The 14,992-nt window shown below is 46.1% G+C and overlaps 3 protein-coding genes across 9 annotated transcripts in view; 1 reads left to right on the top strand and 2 right to left on the bottom strand.

Moving 5' to 3' along the window:
- Positions 1-7,212, bottom strand: part of LOC133258510 (spidroin-1-like) — a 186,666-nt gene extending 179,454 nt beyond the window's left edge. For 6 of the 7 annotated variants that reach the window (XR_009740061.1, XR_009740062.1, XR_009740059.1 and 3 more), the window contains exon 1: positions 4,984-6,547. Coding sequence is in view for 1 of the 7 variants with exons in the window: in XM_061435191.1 (XP_061291175.1) it covers positions 6,550-7,212 (663 nt within the window). In the remaining 6 variants the exon portion in view is untranslated. Of the gene's footprint in view, positions 1-4,983 lie in introns of all 7 variants that reach the window. The other variant, XM_061435191.1, reaches the window with a different exon arrangement.
- A 236-nt stretch (positions 7,213-7,448) lies between these two features.
- Positions 7,449-12,274, top strand: SPRY2 (sprouty RTK signaling antagonist 2). Its single transcript, XM_061435190.1, has 2 exons — positions 7,449-7,538; positions 10,456-12,274. The coding sequence occupies exon 2, from the start codon at positions 10,507-10,509 to the stop codon at positions 11,452-11,454; it is 948 nt and encodes a 315-aa protein (XP_061291174.1). The 5' UTR covers positions 7,449-7,538; positions 10,456-10,506; the 3' UTR covers positions 11,455-12,274.
- LOC133258031 (basic salivary proline-rich protein 4-like) lies at positions 7,534-8,646 on the bottom strand. Its single transcript, XM_061434371.1, has 3 exons — positions 8,406-8,646; positions 8,118-8,279; positions 7,534-8,012 (listed from the first exon to the last, which is right to left on the bottom strand). The coding sequence occupies exons 1-3, from the start codon at positions 8,644-8,646 to the stop codon at positions 7,534-7,536; spliced, it is 882 nt and encodes a 293-aa protein (XP_061290355.1).
- Positions 12,275-14,992: the final 2,718 nt, after the last annotated feature.

The following is a 14,992-nucleotide window of genomic DNA, read 5'->3' as shown; positions in this document are numbered from 1 at the left end:
TGTAGGTACTTTATATCATCCAATCCCAACAGCAAGTCTTTTACAGGTGGGAACTAAGGTTAATTACCTGACTCACTCATTCATTCATCTTACTTAAAAATATTTGAGATACTTATATGTGCCAGGTCCTTCAGTGCTGGGGATTAAATGGCAGGCAGCACCCACTTGGATTCCTCATGGAGCTTAAAATACAGCAAAGGAGACAGTTAATAAATGATCACTCAATTGTTACATGAATGTTTGCAGCAGAGACGGTCAGAAGAACAAGGAGATCTGACTGACTCAAAAGGTCAGAAAAAAGGTTTTCTAAAAAGAAGACAAGAGAGATTTGAAAGATAAGGCGGAGTTAACACAGCAAAAGGCCAGAAAGTGAAAGGGGAAATTGCATATACAAAAGTAATAGTCATAGCAGCAGAAAGCAGGGGGTGCGGTGGGTGTGACAAAGGTTGGGAAGGAAAAGTGGACAGACTGTAGGACCAGGAAGTTGGGTTAAGGACTTGGATCTTTATCCCAGGAAAAATGAAAAGCCAAGTTTGAGCATCAAGGCATCCTGATGAGATTTGCCCCAAATGGTTGGAATTTTCACAAAGAACCTGAAAGGCAAAAATAGTCCACTATTTGGGGGCTTTCTGGAAGCTATTTTAAAAATGCATTCTTGAAAGTTAGCAAAGTGCTAACTTCTAAATTTGAAGCTACATGCTATTTAATTTTAATTATTAATATATTTCAGAAAAGGCAATAGCACCCCGCTCCAGTACTCTTGCCTGGAAAATCCCATGGACGGAGGAGCCTGGTAGATTGCAGTCCATGAGGTCACTAAGAGTGGGACATGACTGAGCAGGACACGACTGAGCTACTTCACTTTCACTTTTCACTTTCATGCATTGGAGAAGGAAATGGCAACCCACTCCAGTGTTCTTGCCTGGAGAATCCCAGGGACAGACGAGCCTGGTAGGAGGCCGTCTATGGGGTCGCACAGAGTTGGACACGACTGACTCGACTTAGCAGCAGCATTAATATATTTAGACTTTTGCCAAATGCATTTTTGAAGGAAAAGGCTCATGAGTTTTCTTTTAGCTATAGTCTAGGTCCCCCATGATCAGTCTTTTTGTTAATTTCTTTATTATACAGTTAGAGAATAGATGTTCCCTACAGATTTTCTTTCAAGCACATAAAATTTCCATAAAGATTTATTTTTAAACTTTACAATATTTACTATTCCAGGGGTTAAAAATCATGGCCTTAAAAGACTTATTTCAGTCACTTGCTAATAATTACACAAAACACAATAGTAATTTCTAGGTTAACAGAATGACTCAAGTTTAGTCATTAAAAAAAATCTCAAAACTCTGTATTTAAGAAAATTCAGGTTAATAAAAAAATTTACTTAATTTCATTCATTCATTGGAAAGCACTTACTGAGTGTGAACGTTTAGGAATTTCAAAGTGAGTGTTTTTGGTTTTTTGAAAGAATAATATGGTAAAGAATCTATTTTCAGTTCCAGCCCACTAAGTCCAAGGCAGTCCCAATATATATTCCCTCAGATCCTTGGGGCAGATTAGCCTTTTGAATAGTCACACCCAACACACAGTTTGTATAGAAATGCTGTTTTATACAACCCCACAATATCCTCAAATGATCCACAATTCACTGTAACTTCATAATACTTCCTGTCCAAAGGATCAGGACAGGAAGAAGAAATTGAGTCAGCATGCACCCATCTTCCATTTACCAAATTGAACATTTTTCGACCTGACCTATTAACTGAGATTAATTCAGGGCTGGCTGGCAGCCTGGATGTGATGGCATCTGAATTATAAGAAGGACCATCATGCAATGTGTTTGACATCTTCCTCAGAGAACAAGCTGAACTTCCTATGCCCTTTTGATCACAGGTCCACATAATGGAAAGTATAAAGCCCAAAACTCCTATTTTCAGAGGCTAAAATCTTAGTAATATCCAAATACTCATTTCAATTTGTGGTTTTTACTTTAGCATCTAGGTTAAAAAGATTCCAAAATAAAGGGCATGCATGTGTGCTAAGTCACTTCAGTCGCATTCAACTCTTTGTGACCCCATGGACTGTAGCCCCCATGCTCCTCTGTCAATGGGGATTCTCCAGTGGGTTGCCATGCCCTCCTCCAGGGTATCTTCCCGACCCAGGGATTGAACCCATGTCTCCTGCAGCTCCTGCACTGCAGGCAGATTCTTTACTGCTGAGCTACCAGGGAAACCCCAAAATAAAGGGACCAAATGTTAAAAACAGTATAAAACATATAAACCTGGGACTATCTGGGGAAAGGCAAAGCAACAATACGATGGTCTCACCAATTAGACTTTCTCTCCAGACATCAGTCTTACAAGGGAAGAAGCCTGACTGTTAGGTCAAGGGATAAATATAATGGTAATATAATGAGAAAAATCATGTTGACCAGTAGAGAAATTTTGCCTTGTTACAGAAATTCAGTCCATAACTGACTTTTCATAAATTGTAGTAATACAGTTCCTAGAACTGGCAGGAAGACTGATTAACCTGTAGAAATTGCCAAGTAGATAGATTCAGGTTGACTGTAAGATTTCTGAAAAAAACCAGACCAACCAGAGCCTCCAGTTCAAGATGAACCCATCACTTCTCTTACCCAAGGATGACTCCAGATCTTTCCCCCAGTCTAGCTAAGGATAAAAGGACATCACCAAAGAAGGTCAGATACAGAGATAAACTCTTCCCAGTCTTCCTAGGGATGTAGATAAGAACTGAGTGTTCTATTTTGAATTCTATTGTAGCAACTCCCAATTCTCTCCAAGAAGTAACAGATACAGAATTTGAAGATTCAAAGCAATTCAAAAAGTAAAATGACTACAGTCCTGGCTGTCAAATCAAAAGGTCATTACTGCAAAGCCTTTAACTTAGGAAGGTCCCTCCCAAAAGAGTCCATGCATAATTTTATTAAGGCAATTGAGATACTCAATTTTTACTCTTGGAAGCAGTATACACTGTTGTGTATAGTGGGCCATCTTTAAATAGGAATAGATAGATAATTCACCTTGGTTATAAAACTAAAAACTAAATAAAACAATCAATGTTCTTCTTTGTCTCAAAAAACACAGCATATCACTGCAAGATATGGTTGGTTATCAAAACTGGATCTAAACCAGTAAAGCCAAGTGGTTCAGTCAATCTCATAAAAAAAAACTGGAACTAGAGTTGTTTAAAACTACATTCTCCTGTTACTAGGATATAAACCAGAAACTTAGATGAGTGAGTGCAACCTTGGAAATATCTGACTTAACTTGTACAACAGACCTATTGGTAAATAAGCAGCCTACACTGTCGATCTGAGAAGGCGATGGCACCCCACTCCAGTACTCTTGCCTGGAAAATCCCATGGAGGGAGGAGCCTGGTGGGCTGCAGTCCATGGGGTTGCTAAGAATTGGACACCACTGAGCGACTTCACTTTCACTTTTCACCTTCATGCATTGGAGAAGGAAATGGCAACCCACTCCAGTGTTCTTGCCTGGAGAATCCCAGGGACAGGGGAGCCTGGTGGGTTGCTGTCTATGGGGTCTCACAGAGTTGGACACGACTGAAGCGACGCAGCAGCAGCAGCAGCAGCACACTGTCTATGGAAGACTGGGGGAGGCAAAATTCACACCTGTTTATACACTGACTCATTTGAAAAAAAACAAACTGAAGGTACTTAGAGTTAATAAAGGACTTTCCAGGTGGCTCAGGGGTAAAGAATCCACCTGCAATGCAGGAGATGCAGGAGACAGGTTTGATTCCTGTGTCAAGAAGATCCCCTGGAGAAGGAAATGGCAACCCACTCCAGTATTCTTGTCTGGAGAACCCCATGGACAGAGGAGCCTGTCAGGCTACAGTCCATACGGTTGAAAAGAGTTGGACACTACAGAAGCGATTGAGTCAGCAAGTGATAGTTAAAAAAAGGAAGTCCAAAGAAATGAACACAAAATTAAAAGGCAGAAATAAGATCCCACTGGTCAATGACTGCGATTAAGAGCACCTGTTACTTTGTGCCTCCAGAGAACTAGAGGTAAGTGTTGGGGTAGCAGGTGTTTCCAAAGATTGGGCATTTTTCAACATCAGTCAAGCAGGAACACCTGTTCACATATTAGGGTTACCTCTCTCGAACTCTCCACAACACATTTGAAAATGGATTCCATTGTGAAGTTTTACATAACATTCTTTCAAAACTCTAAAGTATCTCCCCAAATTAACCCATTATAATTTTGGCACATAACATGAAATCAATTTTAGGACACATTATAATAGCTACACCAAACACTTCACTAGGCGTGCATGCACGCGCGCACACACACACACACACACACAAACATACTTCCTCTTGGGGATCACAACTAAGTAATCTTGGAGGCACAAGATAGTGCTTTATACACCACGTGCGGAAAGTAGCAACAATGAATAATAATTTTAAAAAAATAGTAAGGAGTAAATTAGAAAGAACCCAACAGATTCTCATTTTTACATTGCCCTTAAGGTATAGGTTAAATATTTTCCCAGCTTGCAAACCGGATGTTGGGTGAACTAGATTACACGGAATTCCTTCCAGTTCATTAAAAATAAATTCCTAGATTCTTCCCTATTGGCTCTGTAAACACAGAAGGTGTTCTAAACAGCCAGAAGCTTCTAACTTAAATTCCACTTTATGCTTTGAGCCCCAACAGCGTGTTTTCGCAGAGCTCCTGCAGTGCTGGAAACACAGCCTGACACAAGTATTCCCTAAGCAACAGCCGTCGGGTTTCTTTCACCTGTTCGGCCCGAGACTTGTTGGCCAGACTGAGGCAGCGAGTTCCCGCCAGCCTCGCACACCCTGGCTTTGGCCGCCAACTCCGTCCCCCTCGGGAAAAGCTGGGGTTCTTCGGCACCTGGGCCCCTCATTCGCATTCAAACGGAATGTGTCCGCTGAGAGGGTAGGGAAAGGCACCTGCTGTTGCACTTACATGAAAAACGTCTTTTTATTCTTTGTGAACCGGCCGGACCAAGGTACATTTTGGAAGGCAACCCCGGCTGCTCTCGTGGAGTCGCGTTGAAGAAAGCAACCCCAGCCCCGCGCCGGGCGAGTGGGCGCCCCCTGGTGGCCCGACGGGCCGCGAGCGCAGCGGCGCCTGCGTCCGCTCGGAGGCTCGGAGGACCTGAGGACCCGGGCGTCCGGGGAGCGGCCGGGGCTAGGGGAGGCCCCGTTGTCCCGGGGACGCCGCGGAGCAGGCGGACTTAGCCCGGTCCACCCGCACCCGAGGGGTGGGGGGGACAGGAGGCCAGCGTCCGGAAATAACGCAGGCCACTTCCCCTGCCACCTCTGGTTCCAAACCCGGGGCGAGGAGCCCTAGAGAAACATGGAGAAGGCAGGGGAGAAAGCGTGGCCGGGAACACGCCCGGGACATCCGCAGACGAAGGCTCGGGACAGGGCGGCGAGCGCCAGGGCGGTTGTGAACCGAGGTGGGCTGGAACCAGACCCGGGAAATCTAGCACCACGTTTTCCTAGCAGTTTCAAGAACTCTAACCCCAGGACCGCGAGGTCGCAGGTGCTATTCGGGAGTTCTGACCGTACTTCCCTGTAAAGTAAAATCATTCTGTAAATCATTCTGAATCCAATATTAAGAGTGTGTTGGGGGGGGTGTTAATTTCCCATTGGTGCTCCCACGTTCCTGCACGTTTCTTTGTAAACGATCGGCAGTTAGAGCAGTGCATATGTATGCATTTCCTATCTTTACATTTCTTTTTGTAAGTGGGAAAATAGATCACCTTCAAAATGGACAACAGAATCTTATTGGGGAGTGTTCTACGTGACAAGGAGAGTCGGAAATGAAAGATGATTCTTCTAGTTGAGGAGGAAATCTGCAGTGGAACAGCGAGCCCCCTCCCATTTCAGAAGCCCGTGATGTGGCCCTTAGTTATCGTGTACGTGTGTAGGATTGAGTTAACTAAAATTTTTAAAGGCCTAGACTGTAGCATTTCCATCAGCAATTGCGTGAAACAAAACGGTAAGAAAGATCTTCACAAATCTTCCATCTGTACCTCACTCCCTCTGTTAGAACATCTAATATTAAACCGAAAAGCTACAATTGACACCATCAAAAGCAAATCCCGGCCAGAGCAGAAGGTACTTGAAACCCAAATCTGCATTCCGCCCCTCTCGTACGCCGCTCGGAGGTGGGGGAGGCGGTTTGTCCCGGTGCCTGGTGTATAATCGGGTTAATCCAGTAGACAAAGGATAAACCAATAGCCCTCCCACCTCACTTCCCGCTCCCCTACCCCTCCCCCTGCTTCTCTCCCCGTCGCCCCCTCGAGGGGGAATAGAAAAGGGGAGAGCCTGTCTTGCAATGGATTCCGAAGAAAGTCTCAAAACCCGCAACTGGTTTTTAGTGCTAACATAGCCTGGCCGGGATTAGTCTAAAACGTTCATTCCCTTCTCCTAGTGGCGGGGAGAAAGTTCCCTAAATCCACCGAGCTCAAGGTTCGTCCTCCTGGCCTCTGGGGAAAACTTTAAGGTCAGTGTTTCCTTGAAACTAGATCAACTGACCCCGCCGTGCCCAGCCCGGCCCCGCGGGCACCGCGCGTGACGGCGGCCCGGGCGGCAGGACCGGCCCGGGTACGCGCGGGGCGGCGCGGTTGCCCTTTTGAATGCCTCCTGCGGCTCGGAGCGCTGGCGGGCGCTGGAGTGTGAGTGAATGTAGCCCCGCGGAGCCAATGAGCTGGGACCGGATGCGATATATCCTCTGGGACAACAACTGCTCTGTTCCGCCTCGGATCCACATGACGCCATTTACTGCTGCCGCGGCCGCCGCAGAGCTCCCTGCCTCCTCCGGAAAGGCGAGGGCGCAGGCCAACGGCGAGCCCCCCCCCCCCCCGCGGCCGGGCCCCAGACCCTCCTCCTTCTCCTCCTCCTCCTCCTCTTTCGCACCCACCGCCCCCGCCTCAGCCTCGCCGCCGCGCCTCCACAACGCCCAGTCTGCACCGCCGAGAGCTGCGCGCCGCAGCGCGAGCGGAGAAGAGGGGCCGGCGGAGCGCGCAGCGCCCAGGCCCCCGCGCCCGCCCGGCCCGGCTCGGCCCGTCCCGCCGCCCCGCGCGCCCCCGCGCCGCCTCCGCTCGGACGCGGCCGCGGCTGCACGACTTGGCCATCTGGCTTTTAGGTCCTCGCGAAGGCCGTTTTCTTTTCTCAATTCGCTCATCTGCTGGGAGAGGAGACTCGCCGTTGGCGCTTCGGCCTCCAGTTCATTGAGAAAAAAGGGGGGGAAAAAAAAAAGGAAATACTCCGCGTGCGCTTCTAGAAGGGGGGTCGCCTCCAGCCCCGAACTCCAGAGTGTTCTTCGGCTAGGACTTGGCTCCGGATTTTTTTCCTCTCCTTTTCTCGTCCAGCCAATCGCTCAGAAGTTAGACTGAAGCAGAGTTTGGAAGGAAGGAGAGGCAAAAAGTTTGCATCAGGGCTGGATTTATTTGCACATCTCGGAAAGAAGAGAATCCAACGGAGAGGGGTTGGTGCAAAGCCGCGATCACGGTGAGGCGCGTTTGGCCGGCTCTTCCCTTCCTGGCGCCGCGGCCGGCGCGTTGTGGGCAACATGGAGTAGGTGCAGCCGGACCGGCAGTGGGGTCCGGCTCTCCTCGGGCCTCCCTTTCTCTCCCCCGCAGGTTTTCCGTGGGGAGCCTAGGAACTGCCCGCGGATCAGCCTCGGCCTTCCTCGGCGGCGCGAGGGTGGGGGGGGCGGTTGCAGCGCGCGCGGGGTGCCGTGTCCCCGGCCCCACGACCCAGCGCACCCGCGCTGGGGGTCTCCGGGTGGCGGCCGGCTCACGGCGGCGCACTGGCCGCGAACTGGGCGCCGAGAGCGGGAGAGGCAGGGAACCACTTTGTGTTTTCCAGGGCGCCGCTGAAGGCGCCCGCACTTCGAACCTGTTCTCTCCGGGGAAGGCAGGTCCCGGGAGAGGCAGTCCCGAGGCAGGGGCACCGGGGTACCGAGGGAGTGCGGGTCGCTGCCTCGCGGGTGGAAAAAAAGAGGACAGGGTGGCGAGTGGAGGGCGCCCCCGCCTCAGCTCGGCGTGGACTGCGGCGAGCACGCAGAGGGTGGGAGCGTCGCCCTGCCTGGCGCCGCGTCTCCGCGGTTCGGAAGTGCAGCTTTCTCTTTTTTCCGTTCGCCGCGGTCGGCCTGGGTCACGCTTTTTTTTTTTTTTTTTTTTTTTGGACGATTGGGCTGACCCAGCACAGGAAGAAAGTCATCAAGCGGTCGCGATCGTTTTCCATTACCTGAAAATAGGTGGCAAAAGAGACTAGGTTTGGGTTTGTTTTTTTTTACTTTACTTTGATGGACTGATCCACTTTTTTTGTGTGGTTGCTGCTGTTTTTTTAATTCGGAACCTTGTGCGTTTTTACAATGCGGTTTCTGTGTCGGATTGCCCCACCCTTGTGCTGAAGTCCTTTCTCCCTCATCCTTAGTCTGATCACACACAGTTCTTAATGGGGGGTTTAAAAGTGGTGGTGGTGGAGGGGGGGTGTTGACGAGGGAGCATGGGGCGGGGGTGGGGTGGTGCTGCGAAGGGGAAGAGGGATCAGCGGAAATAACTTTAGCAAACCTCCTTACCCCCCAAAAGATGCTACTTTGCACTGCAAGCATAGCGGCAAGTGTCCAGCTTAGGGACCTGGGTCTTGCATGCTCGGCGTAAGGCGCTGGAAAATGTTCTTAATTTTTAAAGCAATTTTTCTGAGACTTGAATACATATCTGCATACAGATGTATATTTTTAATATACAGGCGCGTGCACATTGCAGGCATTGCCCCTCAGGTCAGCGCAGGGTGGCGTCGCCGAGTGTGCCAGGGTTAGATGACCCGGCTCTGTGTCTCAGGCAGGACTTTCTTCCTCGCGGAGTCGGGGCTGGAAACCAGTGCCCTGCGTTCGAGGGCCTTGGCCGGAACGTCCTGCGATGGGCTGTGTGACCTCCGCCTGAGGGTGAAGCGGCTCCCTCTTGGACCTGGGAGCCAGTTCTTCGGGGTGGGAGAGATTTCTATCTGGAAAGGTAGGGAGGGGTTCCTCCAGCGTTCCAGGGCATGTTCCTTTGCTAGGCACCCCCGCCCCTTCCCCCCCACCCCCGCCCCCGCCTGTCTGTCCGTCCCGGGATTGTGCGCAGGGGGCCAGCTTGGCCGCTGGGCTGCGTCTGTCCTCCCGGAGAAAAGTCCCTCGGGGCTCCGACAGAGTCCCACCTGCTGGGGAAGGCGTTGGAGCGCAGATAGAGCCGATAAACTAAGAACAGCGCTGTCTTGTCTGCCTTTCTGTTGGAGCTGAGATCCGGTTTCCAACTCTGCCTTTTTCCGAATTGGAAGGCGTGTGTCACCTGCCTGTGTCTGTTTTCTAAAAAAATCAGACTGGATGAAGGTCCACTTTTGCGTGTTTTTGGTCATTGTAGACTGGATTGACAAAGAGGATGGTCGTTTTGAAATTTAACAGAGGGATGGCAATTTAAGCGGTTACTTGTCAGGATTGATAGATTTGCGATGTGACACTTGAATTTTTAAATCACTTCCTGTTATCACCAATCAGTGTATGTTTTCAATTATTAGGTTTTGGGAAATGGGCAAAAGCAGTTAAGATTTTGACGTGATTCATTTCTAAAACAGGGAAAACGGGTCTTTTAGCTGCAGAATTTAAGATTTTCTCCGAGGCTTTCAGGTTGTAAAATATGTGATTCTCAAGTTGTTAGGAAGTTGAAAATAAGTTCCTCTCTTTTGTTGCTAGAGGTGTAAGTTTGCTCTATTGTATTCCTGGCACCTAACAGGATTTAAATTGATGTATTTTCAATTCTATAACTTCGTGCTACTATATAGTTAATGATAATGCATGATTGTTGTATAAACTGTATATTCCTGGGGAAGAGAAGTATTTACCCTTTTTTTGCATGTCATTTCATCCTATGGGATTTTGTAAAGTCACAGAATAGTTCAAGCTGTTTAATGTAAAAGCAGATGTAAAGTAGGAACCAAGAATTTCTAGGCTGTATCTATTGAAGTTCCAGGCAAAAATGACCATGATAAGTTGAAACCTATTTCACAATTTGAAAAGGTATTCAGCTTTTGAAAATGTCAGTATGAGTTATGTTCCAAGAGTACTTTCCTGCAGTTTTTACAGGGAACCTGAACCTTGCAGATTTTTTGCTTATACGAGTAAGGAATCCTTACTCATGTGATTGAAGCAAAGATCAGTTTGGTGTCACTACACTTCACAGGATTAAAGAACAGTGGATACCTAGCTGTAATTTTTACTTTTGGGTACAGGCGTGGATAAGACAGCTGTCCTAATATGTTCCACAGCCACTCCATTTTCAAAGTCTGTTTCTCCAGAGGATGTGGGGAGTGAAGAGTTAAGCCAGGTGGGTGGAGAGTGGGTAGTATTCTGGAGTGTAAACCGTCTCCTTCCTCTTGGTTTCCGCAGGAATTCAGATGTGTTCTCAGCCTGCTGGAGTGACTACACTTCCCAGACCTGATGGAGGCCAGAGCTCAGAGTGGCAGCGGGTCACAGCCATTGCTGCAGGCACCCCGTGACAGTGGCCGGCAGCGTGGGGAGCCCGACCCCAGGGACGCCCTCCCCCAGCAGGTACACGTGCTGTCTCTGGATCAGATCAGGGCCATCCGGAACACGAATGAGTACACGGAGGGGCCCACTGTGCTCCCCAGAGCTGGGCTCAAGCCTGCTCCTCGCCCCACGGCCCAGCACAAACATGAAAGACTCCACGGGCTGCCCGAGCCCCGCCAGCCCTCCCGGCCCCAGCACCCGCCGGCCCACCCTTCAGCCAGGGCCTCTCTAGCCCGGTCCATCAGCACAGTCAGCTCGGGCTCTCGCAGCAGCACGAGGACAAGTACTAGCAGCAGTTCCTCCGAACAGAGGCTCCTAGGATCCTCCTTCTCCTCGGGGCCTCTGGCAGACAGGATCATCCGAGTGCAGCCCAAATCGGAGCTCAAGCCAGGTGAGCTGAAGCCACTGAGCAAGGAAGATGTAGGGCTGCACGCCTACAAGTGTGAGGACTGCGGCAAGTGCAAGTGCAAGGAGTGCACCTACCCGAGGCCTCTGCCGTCAGACTGGATCTGCGACAAGCAGTGCCTTTGCTCGGCCCAGAACGTGATCGACTACGGGACCTGCGTGTGCTGTGTGAAGGGTCTCTTCTATCACTGTTCCAACGACGACGAGGACAACTGTGCGGACAACCCGTGCTCTTGTAGCCAGTCTCACTGTTGTACACGTTGGTCAGCCATGGGCGTCATGTCCCTCTTTCTGCCTTGCTTATGGTGTTACCTGCCAGCCAAGGGTTGCCTTAAATTGTGCCAGGGGTGTTATGACCGGGTGAACAGGCCTGGGTGCCGTTGTAAAAATTCAAACACAGTTTGCTGCAAAGTTCCCACTGTCCCACCCAGGAACTTTGAAAAACCAACATAGCATCATGAATCAGGAAGATTGCAGTCATAAGGATTATTTCCCTCTGCCCCTCCTTTTTTTTTTTTTTTTAAATACACACATATGCAACCAACTAAACAGCTAGAATCTTGGCACTGTTGATAGAGGGTTGGGATATCCTGTGCTGTTTGCAGTGAAATGCTTTTTTCATCCATGTGCCATTTTAATTGATATGCTTGTTAGAACTCAGCTAGTGGAGCTCAGAGTATGGGATACAGACATTGGTGACCTACATGTTGCATAAGCTAAAGCAATAGACACTCTAGGTGAAGTTTTTGTTTGTGAATAGTACTTGCAAAATTTGTAAATTAGCAGATGACTGCCCCTCTCCCTTCCCCCACCCCCGTTGTTTTCTCCAGAGATAATGTGCTATATTTTTGTATATACAATAATATTTGCAACTGTGAAAAACAAGTTGTGCCGTACTATACGGCACATTCACAAAATATTATACTAATATGTTGTACATTCGGAAGAATGTGAATCAATCAGTATGTTTTTAGATTGTATTTTGCCTTACAGAAAGCCTTTATTGTAAGACTCTGATTTCCCTTTGGACTTCATGTATATTGTACAGTTACAGTAAAATTCAACCTTTATTTTCTAATTTTTTTCAACATATTGTTTAGTGTAAAGAATATTTATTTGAAGTTTTATTATTTTATAAAGAAGAATATTTATTTTAAGAGGCATCTTACAGATTTTGCCCCTTTTATGAGGATGTGATAGTTGCTGCCAATGAGGGGTTACAGATGCATATGTTCAATATAAAATAGAAAATATATTAACGTTTGAAATTAAACTGAGCTGTATTGTCTTATTTTACATTTTCTTTGGTTTTTTTTTTTTGAAGTGAAAAACCATTTTAGAAATAGTATTTCAGTGACATATAGTTTCACTTATCTTATGCTTGCTGCTTTAAAGTGGAGATTTGGTGATTTTCAGGGATAATTCTAGCAATCAGGAGAAATAATTGAGCACTTGACTCACTTAACGGTATTAATCATAGGAGGGCTCATTTTGGCTCCTGTTGTTTTGCTGATTTGCAGACTAGCCTTTGTTTTGCAGGTTTAAAAAAAAATCTTAAGGAATTCATTCAGGAGACTTACCTAAAAGATGAACCATTAGACTTTTTTTTTTATATAAAGTTATTAAGAATGAATGTCAAGGCTGATTTAAGACCAGAGAAATGAATCTGGTTCAACATTTATTGACTGGTCTCTATGTGTCAGGCATGCAGTAAACACAGATCAATGCTTACAATTGAGGCAAAATGTTTTCTTGACTTAACTGGCCGTGTTTTTCCTAGTCTCTGGTTTTAGACTGTTGGGCTTATCGCCATGATACAAGAAAAAGACATGGAAAATATAACTTGTTTTGATTCAGGTACTGGGTATCAAGGAATTTCATCCTATATTGGCCTAATAATTCAGGCCCAAGCAGCCCCAACTTAGCTGTTTGAGAGGCCAACTTGAGAGTCCCTGTCTTAGTTGTTTAATCAGATTATCCAGGAAATTGTTAAATTTTACACTGGGAAAATTTTACACTGCAGTATGGCAAAAAAAAAGCCAGTGTTTGTAGTTATCTTTTGGAAGCAAGCATACAACAAGCTCTTACAAGCCCATCCTGACAAATACTGGGTTTTCTTATTTGTAATAAGTCACTTGATTAGTCACTTCATGGCTGATTATTTTTTTTTCCAAAAGCACAAGCTTTTGCTGCCAAGAATCACCGGAAGTCTAGGAAATGATTTACCTGTCATTATTGTTTAATCTCTCGTTTCCTGTTCTAAGGTCTTAGTTAAGAAGTCTTAGTACAGGCTGTCTTCTGTTTTGTTTTTTGAAATTGGCTTTCAAGGAACTATATAGCCTCCTAAACCAAGACATTGCTATAATGTTTTGCTGTAAAAGGACACCTTTAGTACTCTCTATGCTTTTCAAAAAACACAAAGCTTAAATTAATTGGGAAATTATTTACTCTTTGGTCTCAACTTTGGAATACTGAATGTTGCAATTCTAATACTCTTAAGGTCTAATCCTGATGGTCTCAGAATTAGAATATTAGGGAAAAAATAGGGCAGAGTTTCTTATTCACTATATAGTTTTTCAGAATTTATAAAGCACAAAAATTTTGATTAACCAGTTTCTGACTGTTCATCAGACAGATACTGCCATATGCACTGATAAAACTATTTTGGTATAGAAATTCTGAGAGTTCCTTTTTTTTCTTTTTAACACATGAGCAGCTTTCAAAATCTAATCTAGATAAATTTATCAGATGCCATTGGGCGTTTATTGAAAATGTAGATTAAGGACCTCTTTCCATGATTATTGAATCAGTTTCTTATCCTGTTGCTTAGGGATTTGCATTTTTAATCATTCTACTAGTGATTATGTATAGTTTGAGACCTACTGAATTAGAAATTGCTAATTTGTCTTTTTTTGTTTTTTGAGTGAAGTCAGTTGTAAACCATAATTCACTAGTTTGAATGTGGAACATGGTAATAAACCAGCTGAAGCTAGAAGAGAACTTGGCATGCTGCTGCTGCTAAGTCGCTTCAGTCGTGTCTGACTCTGTGCGACCCCAGAGCCCACGAGGCTCCCCCATCCGTGGGATTCTCCAGGCAAGAACACTGAAGTGGGTTGCCATATCCTTCTCCAATGCAGGAAAGTGAAAAGTGAAAGTGAAGTTACTCAGTCGTGTCCGACTCTTTGCGACCCCATGGACTGCAGCCTACCAGGCTCCTCTCTCCATGGGATTTTCCAGGCAACAGTACTGGACTGGGTTGCCATTACCTTCTCCAAGAACTTGGCATAAGTATATATAAAGTCCTGATAAAAATTATTTAAAGATAAATAAGGAAAACTGGATTCCTCAAGAAGCTTCCAACTAATCTATTAAATGTTGAGTTTGTCTATAAACCAATAGAGAATTCATTTTCAGAATATAAAAACTGAAATATTAAATGACTATCTAAACAGGTTGAAAAAGCTGATGTTCACTTTTCAGTGTGTTAAAAGAGTTGTTCAGTGTTCCAGGTCATCTCACTAAGGTGGAGGAATCATCACCTCAAATTCATGAAAATTCTTATAAATACCAGTCGATAAGGCAGTGGTCATTATTTGGATATTGTGATAGGTTAAAAGTACAATGATACAGTCAGCATTAGTTGACTGCTTAGCATTTAGGGATATCTTCGCTATATATTCTGGTTTCTTGCCTTTTATTTTCTTAGAAACTATTGAAATTCATTTAAGGATGACAAATTGATTGCTGTTACTGAAAACAGTCATTTATGTGTGTTGAGATTTTAAGTCCCTGCCAGGGCTCTCCTTGTCAGAACATGCTCTGGGCATTGTCTGTGAAAGAAGAAAGCCAAAACCAAGTGCAGGTACTCCCAACCAAACTTTGTGCATAAATTCTTTCTCCAATACACCTTTGTCTCAGGGACTACTCGCCTCCAGGTTATGTAAGATAGTGATGAGGTCAGATAAATGAGTTCACTCTTTGCCCAGTGCGG

Source organism: Bos javanicus, chromosome 12 (assembly GCF_032452875.1).
Source record: "Bos javanicus breed banteng chromosome 12, ARS-OSU_banteng_1.0, whole genome shotgun sequence".
NCBI lineage: Eukaryota > Metazoa > Chordata > Mammalia > Artiodactyla > Bovidae > Bos > Bos javanicus.
This window is presented reverse-complemented; position numbering and strand designations above follow the sequence as displayed.

Excerpts from the sequence above, each read along its gene's own strand:
- SPRY2 (XM_061435190.1), top strand. The coding sequence starts at position 10,507 with ATGGAGGCCAGAGCTCAGAGTGGCAGCGGGTCACAGCCATTGCTGCAG.
- LOC133258031 (XM_061434371.1), bottom strand. The coding sequence starts at position 8,646 with ATGCTTGCAGTGCAAAGTAGCATCTTTTGGGGGGTAAGGAGGTTTGCT. Across the intron at positions 8,280-8,405 it reads TCCGACACAGAAACCGCATT|GTAATGGAAAACGATCGCGA; the intron begins GTAAAAACGCAC and ends ACCTATTTTCAG. Across the intron at positions 8,013-8,117 it reads CCGCGGAGACGCGGCGCCAG|GCAGCGACCCGCACTCCCTC; the intron begins GCAGGGCGACGC and ends TCCACCCGCGAG.